General features: G+C 41.8%; 2 protein-coding genes across 7 annotated transcripts; both read right to left on the minus strand.

Moving 5' to 3' along the window:
* Positions 1-303: 303 nt before the first annotated feature.
* Positions 304-5481, minus strand: LOC123408681. 6 transcript variants are annotated; one of them, XR_006612774.1, is made up of 5 exons: positions 4923-5383; positions 4218-4324; positions 1612-1712; positions 550-621; positions 304-332 (listed from the first exon to the last, which is right to left on the minus strand). XR_006612774.1 is itself a non-coding variant. In XM_045101739.1 (4 exons), exons 1-4 carry the CDS (start codon positions 5058-5060, stop codon positions 608-610), a joined length of 360 nt encoding a protein of 119 aa, XP_044957674.1. In that variant the 5' UTR covers positions 5061-5383; the 3' UTR covers positions 388-607. The 6 variants fall into 6 exon arrangements, 3 of the variants coding, with proteins under 3 accessions (XP_044957674.1, XP_044957675.1, XP_044957673.1); XR_006612775.1 differs by lacking the exon at positions 304-332 and adding an exon at positions 5397-5481 and having other exon boundaries at positions 388-621; positions 1612-3197; positions 4923-5105; XR_006612776.1 differs by lacking the exon at positions 304-332 and adding an exon at positions 3094-3197 and having other exon boundaries at positions 388-621; positions 1612-1706; positions 4923-5390.
* Positions 5482-5968: 487 nt separating this feature from the next.
* On the minus strand, positions 5969-7140 carry LOC123408680. Its single transcript, XM_045101737.1, has 2 exons — positions 6859-7140; positions 5969-6767 (listed from the first exon to the last, which is right to left on the minus strand). Exons 1-2 carry the CDS (start codon positions 7000-7002, stop codon positions 6348-6350), a joined length of 564 nt encoding a protein of 187 aa, XP_044957672.1. The 5' UTR covers positions 7003-7140; the 3' UTR covers positions 5969-6347.
* Positions 7141-9725: the final 2585 nt, after the last annotated feature.

Raw genomic sequence — 9725 nt, forward strand, 5'->3', positions numbered from 1 at the left:
TCATTTGCCTTCTTGGTTTTTCTCGGTCAATGGTCGATGGTCGATGGTCCTGATTCATAAGGGCATCTAAGAAAGAAAAAATACACATTTAGGGTAAAAAATACACATTTTATATGACAAGAATCGAATAAATAGGCCAATTTTACACACTGCAATCACAGACCTAATATTACACATCAATTTTCAATTATTCCGATCTACAAGGCTAGTTCCAATTTGATCAAAGCAGGAAGTAAAAGAAAAATGCATTGTTGAAACAAACAAAAAGTGAGATGTTGTATCGAGACCTCACCCAACCACACTTCTTGCAAAAACTGTATATATTCAACAGCCTGCAATAGAAAATGGTGTCAAGAAAACCAGCTTAATTAAATGGGTTGCAGCATATAATCAATAACCTTCTAGGTTTGTGCCTTGTTTGTTTTATGATACCGAGAACCAAGTTATTTATGTGCATCTCTAGTTAGAACCCAACCGAAATAAATACAATATCTGAGGTGAAAAAAACATAAAAATTAATAGACAAAAAAATTTAGCAGGATTAAGCACCACATCGCGAGTGTTGCATGTTGGAAAGGGTAAACGTTAAGACTTCAAGGTCGGCCCATCATGAATGAAAGCCTGCACAAATCGACAAATTATGTAATAGAAAATCAATATTCAGAGGACTGTTAACTAACACCCCAGGGTAAATTTTGAAGCAGGAACAATATCATGACAGATTGATTAACATGATTGTAGCTTTTTTAGGCTCGACCTCCTATATGAAGTATCGTATAGTCCCTTGCACCATAGCAAGGTACCCTATATGAAATAACAACTGGGACACTATAAAGAATTACTACTCAAGCTGACAGACCAAAAACTAATTGAAATATGTGATTTCATAATCTGCTCCATTTGCCAAAAATCGAAAAGCAAACAATGGACTATATCAATAAATCTTGTAATGGTTTTGTTAGATGATAGCTAAGAACTACTTAAATTAGCACAATGAATTTAGATGGTCAAATCTCCAGCTTGCTAGTTCTCTCTTTTGGTTGTTAATAGATCTCAAAGATTGCCAGAGTTCACCAACAATTGCATGCCCAGAAATCCTAACTCTGCTTAGCCAGGTGATACATGCAGCTCCTAGGCTGTATCACCCTGAGTTGAAGAATTATAAACAGCAAATACGTTACATGTGAGTGTGTGTGCGTGTGTTGTTAGCTGATTCAATCCATCTCAAGGCAAGCATGGTTCGCTATGTGTTCGTTTTGCCATCGACCGAAAGCGCTGGCCAGGCGTATATTGGTTTCACGGCATCAGACCTACGTTATATATTTGTGTTAGAACATAAAAATGCTAAGAATCATTTATTCTCCACTCGATCTACACAATCATTGCTCGTCCGCTGTAATCTACTATAATCTACACCAAACTGATCTCACAACACAACTCGGAAGTCAAAACATCGAATGAATCGTGGCTGTGTCAAAGGACAAGGCAAGCCAGATCTGATAAAGGGCAAGGACTGCATAGCTTACCATAAATTCTGGAATGCAAGAGCAACACTTGTCGTAAAAAATTGGAACATGAGGAAAACGAAGGAGAGGATCGGGACCAACGCACCTGTAACGAAGGAGATTTTTTTTACCCTGAATATGTATTTTTTTCTCGGTCGATGGTCGATGTTAGCCTTCTTGGTTTTTCTCCAAAATCTGCATCTCCACCTTCAGATATTTATTGCATCATTACTCTCTCTTAATGAAGCCAATATATAGCAGCGAGTCAGCGATAGGTGATGGTTTCTATTGAACACGCCAAGGGGCAACGAACAATCGAAACAAATAAAAGATGGGTAAATTATTCTCCCATCTAAGCAGATATCGAGTAAAAATCAGGAGAATGATATAATATAATCAACTTCCTTCATAAAATCAGTCAACACTTCGTACTCTCAATCCAATATGATTCATCATTTGCACATGTTAATATATCTGAATCATACAACAAATAATGCATACAAATTATCATATCCGTGCAATTAGGCAGAAGAGAGAAAAATAAAACATGTGCCTCTTTCGATGTGCCTTCTCCATATAATCATCTCAATCCAAGTCCAAGACCCTCTCTCTTGTGATATGAATCCCAGAGTACACTTTGCTAACTCTAATTAGCACACAAAGGCATGTATTAGTCTCTAACATAACTCGTATTTTTAACAAAATGAGTAGGTGAATCTATACTATTAACTCGTATACTACAAAAGAGTAGCCAGTGGCACTCTTTCCGGTGATCCTGTCCCGTCCGCCGTCGGACCTCCTCTCCTCTCCATGCTTCTCTCCCTCTCATCTTCTCTCTCCTGCATATTAAATCGAGTGGCGGTGGTGTTGCTCTTTGCCTGCAAGTCGTCGCCACCACTGAAGAGAAAAGTGGGTGCTCCGCCACCGTCGAAGAGAAAAGTGGGCGCTCCTTCTGGCGACCATCTCTCATCTGCTGACACACCTCCTCTCCTCTTTGCAATCTCTTTCTCCCTCATCTCCTCTCCTCCACTTCCTTGTCTCTCTCCCTCTCGTATTCTCTCTTCCGTAGATCGAATCGAGCGCTGTCGTCGTCTCACTTTGCTAGCCGCTGGAGAGGACAGTAAAAGGGAGGAGGAGGCAGTGTGGTGGAGAGCAGGGCAAAAGGGGAGGAGGCAGCGGCGCGGTGGAGAGCAGGGCAGAAGGGGGGAGACGGTGGCGTAGTGGAGAGGGAGGGGAGCGAGGCTGGATTGGCTTCTCGAAGACGCACGGGATTGGTGGCGCTAGGTTTTCACCTTGCAACACGATTCACCCCCGCTATTTAGGAGTCTATGAAGGTTGGTGCGGATAATCCCGATTACACAATGGGTCATGCCAGTAAAAGATGGATTGATTGGACTCACATAAGCTCGCACATAGTCTACTATGACTAATCACTCTGTGATGAGATCGTTAACACATATTGTTGGTTAGTAGCTAGTATTGTAGAAATGGAAATTTAGTTTGACCTTGTATCAGGTGATTTTCTCACTACCTCATGTAGCAAATCAATCATATAGGTATATAACACAATGGAAAATAGAAATATCACCGAGCAAGACCGGATATCTAGGACCCAGATCTAGTTTTGATGTCAAATATGTTGTGGCCGCTACCAGTCTTGAAGCAATGATCTTTCTTGGAATTCTTCTAGTTCTGCATATGAAGTAGTTTGATTCAGAATTCTAGCAGGAGTTATAAATTAGGTGCAGGCCAATCAAAGGATTACTGGTATTTGAGAAAAATAATGTGAGAAGAATTAATGAGACAATTTTGATAGAGCATTAACATGAGGTAGATATACGTATATAATGGATTGGAAAACAGGCATAAACTATGAGACAGTCCAACAGTAGACATGTTTCTGAAACCATGAAACAGTAGCAATCACCAAGGCAACAATTAAGCACCAATTTATTGTTGAACCCAATGTAAATTCTGATCAACCACAGACATTTGAATACCTTGCATCACTTTATTTGTTTGCAAAGTAGAAATTTGAGCAGTTAAACATTTCCAACTTTGTCTATATGATAAAGTTTATGTTTCTCCTGTAGTCGTCCACATTTTCACACATGAAGATGCATTCAGCAATATTTTAGAAGAGATAATACGTCTCGGTTAAACAACCCACTGCATAATCTTTTATGGATTCGATGACTGTAAGGTCTGGTCTCCCAATTTGCATAGGAATTCTGAATGTATAGTGTTTACCATGGCTTTAATTAACATGTTGCCATGTCTCCCAATGCATAAACTTTGTCATACAACAGTACGTCTCAGTTGAGCAACCCACTGAAATAGTGTTTACCATGGATGTAATTAATTAGGTTGCTTCAATAAACATAACCCCCACTGCATACGCCTCAGTTAACTAACAATACACTACAGAACAAAGAATACTCATGTATTCCCCACCTAATCTAAAAACCATTTGATCTTCACTAAAACTAATTTCTGAACACAATTAATGCCATAACAAAGCGCATGACGGCGAACGAATCATGTTGTGCTCACCATGGCAAAGAAGATTTCACGATAAGGCAAGCAATAACTGAGTTAGAAAGAACGTAACCAATCGCGTACTGAAAATTCTTTTGAGTGCAAGAGCACACCTGTTAAACCCACGGCTAAGGAAGACAATGGCAATGGAGGAGAAGATTGAGATCGACGCACCTGTAATGGCGTCCTCTACGGAGCCGAACTTCCGGTCGTTGGATCTCCACACGATCTTGTACGCCACCTGCTCTTCCGAACGAACCCTTGCCAACGCTCGCCTCCACCTGCATGCAGGACTTCAATAAGTATCAATCTTTCTTGAATGCTTTCTCTCTAAACTTTGAGAAATAAAGTAGGGTAAGGAAAAGCTAGTACGAGCCTTTAGATAACACATCATTTTCTAACTAAGTTATAAAAAGCTAACTAAGAACTGAAGCTGTTCTCAACTCTTGTTTCCTTTATTACTATTTTAACTGATGCCTCAAATTTTTCAACAAAAGGATTTACTCCAACTTCTTGTATTGTTGAAGTAGTCGCAGAACAATGCAAATATGAGCATCCAAACAAGAACGACAAATAAAAATGCAGAGTAAATTGTTCAGGGAAAGAGGGTATTAAAATCAAATTTAAAAAAAATCAGAAGATGTTGAAACCACACAGAATATTTGCTCTAGTTATGTTCCACCTAGAAATCTGGGGATCAAGAATATGTGAGCATTTACCACTGAACCCCACTATGTAATAACATTCTTTTTCTTCCATTGGAGTAAAGAACTTTCAATTAAATGTTGCATCTGAGAACCCAATGCCACAAGAACTACTGAATCAAATCAAACCAATCAGGTTCTTGCGAAGCCAAGAATGTACAGGGAGGAGGATGACCTCCTCAACGAGCAAACTCTGCTCGTCGGCCGCCATCGTCTTGATCCGGAGCTCGTGGTAGGCTGAGTGCGGCATCCCCACAACGTCTGCCATCATACTCCTTTGACCGGCGACGGCCATCGACGTCCATACAACCATCAGTGCACAAGGTCAATCCTATCTTTCTTCTTTCCATACAAGAATCTGCAAACGAGTCAACATTATTTAACCTGGCCCTCAAGATCTTAGCCATGTCTAATTAAGATTTCAGGCTAAGCCACACAGCTGCTGCTTGACATGGTGCTGATAGGTGGCTCCCTCAAACGAGTTGACATTAACAAAGGAAATTGTGCGGTGTTTTAGGAAAAGAACAGATCTTCAAAATTCTTAAACTGGGTACAGCAAATTAATAATGTTATTTTCAGCACTGCTAGAAACATGCCAATTAATTTATTAGGACATAAATAAATTACAGAATTGCAACCAGAAAAATACCATTCTGAGTTTCCTTAGCTCCCTTCTTGGAAGCTTTTGTCTCCAAGCACACTGAATTGCTATAGCGGCTTGCTTGTAACGCTAGAAAAGCATGGCAACCTTCCGTTTTCTCCAGAAGGACTACGAAGTGGCAACAAGAAACTCATGTCACATAAATTCAACAATACAAAGTGTTACCTCTTATAAGCAAGTGATGACATAACTACAGTATGACATCCAGTACCTTCCTAATACTCCAATTAATCTAGAGGTAGATGGACAAAAAAATTAACATGCTTATAATGTAGAGGATTTTACAAGTTAAATTTTCAACTAATTGCTTGCTAGCATGGCAATTATCCCCAAATAATCAAGTTACCTTCTACTAAAATGGTACACTTGCTTTAAGTTTGTTTGCTTTCTTGCAGAGTGTGCATACGTGTCTGTGGTGTGGGGAGGGGAAGTGGAGGTGAACCTGTATCATTAACGCAGCCTTCTGCTCCCTGATGGCTGAGAAATAGCGGTGAGCAATAAACCCTCGAATACAAGACTGGATAAGCAGAGCTGCTGAACATGTTTCATGGTAATTCTGCTCTAACAGTAACCTTCTTGCATACTTCTGAAGAATTATGGCATCCGCTGTTTCTCTTCTGATCTTATACATGTTCCTTGCAAAACAACCTGCAGTATCCTTCAAAAATTAACTAAAAGATCTGATGCCTTGCCGTGGCCTAGAAGATCCGATGATGGCGGCGCCTAAGGACCCTAGATGGGATCGATGGCTAGCCCCCAACTCCGTTGAGTCGCTGTCACTGCTACGATGACAGCTTTGAGTCGCTGTCACTGCTACGATGTATACATAAACTGCAGCATGTGTATACAGTCGGTACCAGTAGCAATAAACAAACATCACAAAATTGGCATGCGAGAATGTGCTGAAGAATGTCTCTGCAAGCCCAATTTGGTGATCGATTACTCTACCTGCGGAACCGCGGGCGCTATATGAAGACGAAGTGCCGAAGAAGAACATACGGTCGGAGAAATGATCGACACAACAGAATTTGGCACTGAGACATTTACGCAAGCAGAAGGCGTGCGAGGAGGAGGGGGAGAGGGTGCTGATCTAGAAGCAAAGCAATCACCGTACTTGTGCACGCTGCAGTCCTGCTCCATCCGTATGAGCTCCTCCGAGGACAGCGTCGCCGCGGCGTGCTCCCCCGCGGGCGCCGAGGCGGAGCACATCCCCCTCCGCGCCATCGCCAGCGCTAGCGCCGCACCCCTCCGCGCCATCGCCAGCGCTAGCGCCGCACCCCGCCGCGCCATCGCCGCCATCCCCCCGATGTTGCGAGCCTTGTCCGCCGTCACCAAGAGCTGGCACAGCGCCACCTTGAACTGCGCCCACAGAACCCAAACCCTCTTCAGATCGGACCCCGACCCGACACAAAAGCAAAACGATTAACTCCAACCGGGGACGGGGCGTGACCTTGGAGAGCGGCGGGGCCGGGGGCTCGACGGCGGCGGGCGAGCGTGCGGCCTCCGGGCGGTAGGGGAGGCTGGCGGGAGCGGAGGTCCGGAAGCGGTAGGGCGAGAGGAGGGAGATGGCTGTGGATGTGGCTGCGGCTCTCATCGGGGGAAGGTGGCGTGGCGTAGTGTAGCGCGGAGGCCGCGTGAGTCGTGACGCCGACCGGATGGGCTTCGGCTGGCGGTGGGGACGGGTGTCAACAGTTGACTGTGGTGTTAGAGCATCTGCACCCGATTTAGAGCATCTACGACGGGGGCGGGCGACCGAGCGGCGCCGGGAGCGGCGGCTACCGCGCGGGGGCGGGTGCGGCGTCGGGAACGGCGGCTAGCGCGCGGGGGCGGGGCGGCGTCGGGAACGGCGGCCGTTCCAGCCTAGGAGGGTTAGCGGCTAGCGCGCGGGGGCGGGGTGAGGCATATGAATCTGGTTTTCTTTATTGAGCCGTTTGGTTTTCAAAGGGTTGAAAAAAAAATCAGTGGGAGGAGAACGTGGGTGGGGGACGAGCGAACGAGAGGTCGAACCATCCTACTAGGACGAACCATCACGACGGCAGATCCCCTTTAATAGTAGATATTTCTTTATTGAGCCGTTTGGTTTTCGAATGGTTGGAAAAAAATCAGTGAGAGGAGAACGTGGGTGGGGGGCGAGAGAACGAGAGGTCGAACCATCCTACGAGGTCGAACCATCACGACGGCAGATCCTTCTTTAATAGTAGAGATATAACATATGGAGCACGTAAAAACGATGCAGAAAATAGGGGGAAAAAATGGGTTGAGGTTACAAGATATTAGTTTCAACCAAAATGTGAAGCATAAACTACAGATGTATGCTCCAAGCTGCCAACACATATACCATCCATGTCAGAACAAAAAATAATTTGGAAAAATAAGAATTATGACTAACATGGATGGCTTACTGATGTGGCTTAGTTCTATGGATAAATTAATGAAAATTGTCGGGAAATGATAACTCAGGAACATTTCCTAGGAGAGAGGTCCCAGAGAACACCTCCAAAGCCATCTGATCATGATCAAACGAACATCAATTTTTCGGTGAAGCGTGGCATTTTTTCTGCTATTTTTCTCGCTACATTGCAGTTTTCTCCTCCAACCATGGCAATTCCTACAAAGTTGACATGACAGCTTTAGTTGACTTGGGATGGCAAGTTGGGCGCTCGCTTGAAAATACACTCCCAGAAATGTTCTTCAAATATTGTGGTCCAAATTATAACTGATAGTCCCCTAAAAAACTGCAACAAATAGTGTCATGCATGACTTGTTAATGTGACATAATGGTATGGTTATAGGAAAAAAATGGTCACGATTTATTTAGGAATAGAGGATATGACACGTGATGCCCCAGAAATGCTAAGGTGGATATGGTTCCACATGCATCCAAAAACTGTAAAAAGTAACAATATGAAAAAAACAAAGTTAAATAATTATGGTTTTAAAATACAGCCAAGTGTTCTACTCAGATTTGAGCTTCGTGAAGAATTGACGGATTTTCCTATTTGGCGCTGCAGGCGCTAGTTTGTATGCATTTTCTAAACTGGGGCCTGCAGACATCCGAGCTGGGCCGGCCCAACTTAGCGTCCCTTCGGTTTTTTTTGTTTTCGAACCAATCCCTTCGGCTTTCTAAAAGGCAAAAAAAATGGCAAGCGAGGAGTGCAATCGAACCCGCAACCACCTGTCCCGTGGTACACTCCGCTAACCACTAGGCCACATAGACATAAATTGTAGGTACTTCCTCCGTTCCTAAATATAAGTCTTTTAAGTGATTTTATTAAGGAACTACATACAGAATAAAATGAGTGAATCTACATTCTAAAATATGTCTATATACATTTGTATACAGTCCTCTAGTGAAATATCTAAAAAGACTTATATTATGGAACGGAGGGAGTAACATTTAAAAAAAAGATAGGTAACATATTTTAAATTCTTTTTTTCTTCTTTCCATTTTCCATTTTACGTTTTCTGTCTTTTTTCTTCTTCCTTATTTGATGATTTTATTTTCGAATCCGCGAATTCTTTTCAAATAGATGATTTTATTTTTATTTTTCCATGAACTTTTTCGTTCAAATCTGTGAACTATTTTCATTTTTGATGAACTGTTTTGAAATGTGTTTTTTTTCTAATTTGATGATTTTTTTAAATGAACTTAAAAGAACAAAGTTTTTTCAAATAAATTCGATGACCTTTTTCTATAATTCCATGAACTTTTTTTAGAATTCAATGGACTTTTCCAAATTATATGAACTTTTTTCAAAATCCATGAACTTTTTTTAAAAATTCAATGATTTTTTTTCAAATTCATGATTTTTTTCAAAAAAATGAATTTTTTTCAAAAACATTTTTATTTGATTTTATGTCAAAATCAGTAATGTTTTTCAAAATGGATGATTCTTCGATCACGAATCTTTTTTGAAATTGGTGAATCTTTTCCATTTTTCACGAACCTTTTCTAATTGTCTAACCTTTTTTCAGAATTCACTTTTTTTGTGATTTTATTTTTTAAATGATTAGTTCTAAATATATAATGTATCTCTATAGGAACGTTCAAATATAGCTCGTTCCTGTCAGTTGCAAACCTAGCATCTCCTTCTTGTGGTTCCTATGTTTTGTTGCTCTACCTTCGGGGAGGGTTCGATTCCGAGATCTTGCAATATATATCCATTCAATTATTTTTGAAAAAGTTCATTTTACTCCCCTGAACAAAGTGAGTTGTTCACTTTACCCCCTCATCTATTTTTTGGCTCCTTCTAGACCCCCCAAAAAAGGGACAAAACACCCCCCGGCTGGTTTGTCTCTGGTCGATGCTGATGTGGC

Source organism: Hordeum vulgare, chromosome 7H (assembly GCF_904849725.1).
Source record: "Hordeum vulgare subsp. vulgare chromosome 7H, MorexV3_pseudomolecules_assembly, whole genome shotgun sequence".
In the NCBI taxonomy this organism is placed as follows: domain Eukaryota; kingdom Viridiplantae; phylum Streptophyta; class Magnoliopsida; order Poales; family Poaceae; genus Hordeum; species Hordeum vulgare.

Bases quoted from the DNA above. Each gene is read 5' to 3' on its own strand.
- LOC123408681 (XM_045101738.1), bottom strand. From the start codon at position 5,060: ATGGTTGTATGGACGTCGATGGCCGTCGCCGGTCAAAGGAGTATGATG. The intron at 4,325-4,922 runs GTCATCCTCCTC...TCCTGCATGCAG, and splicing joins AGAGTTTGCTCGTTGAGGAG to GTGGAGGCGAGCGTTGGCAA. The intron at 3,198-4,217 runs GTGCGTCGATCT...CTTCATATGCAG, and splicing joins CGTAGAGGACGCCATTACAG to AACTAGAAGAATTCCAAGAA.
- LOC123408680 (XM_045101737.1), bottom strand. From the start codon at position 7,002: ATGAGAGCCGCAGCCACATCCACAGCCATCTCCCTCCTCTCGCCCTAC. The intron at 6,768-6,858 runs GTCACGCCCCGT...CTGTGGGCGCAG, and splicing joins CGGCCCCGCCGCTCTCCAAG to TTCAAGGTGGCGCTGTGCCA.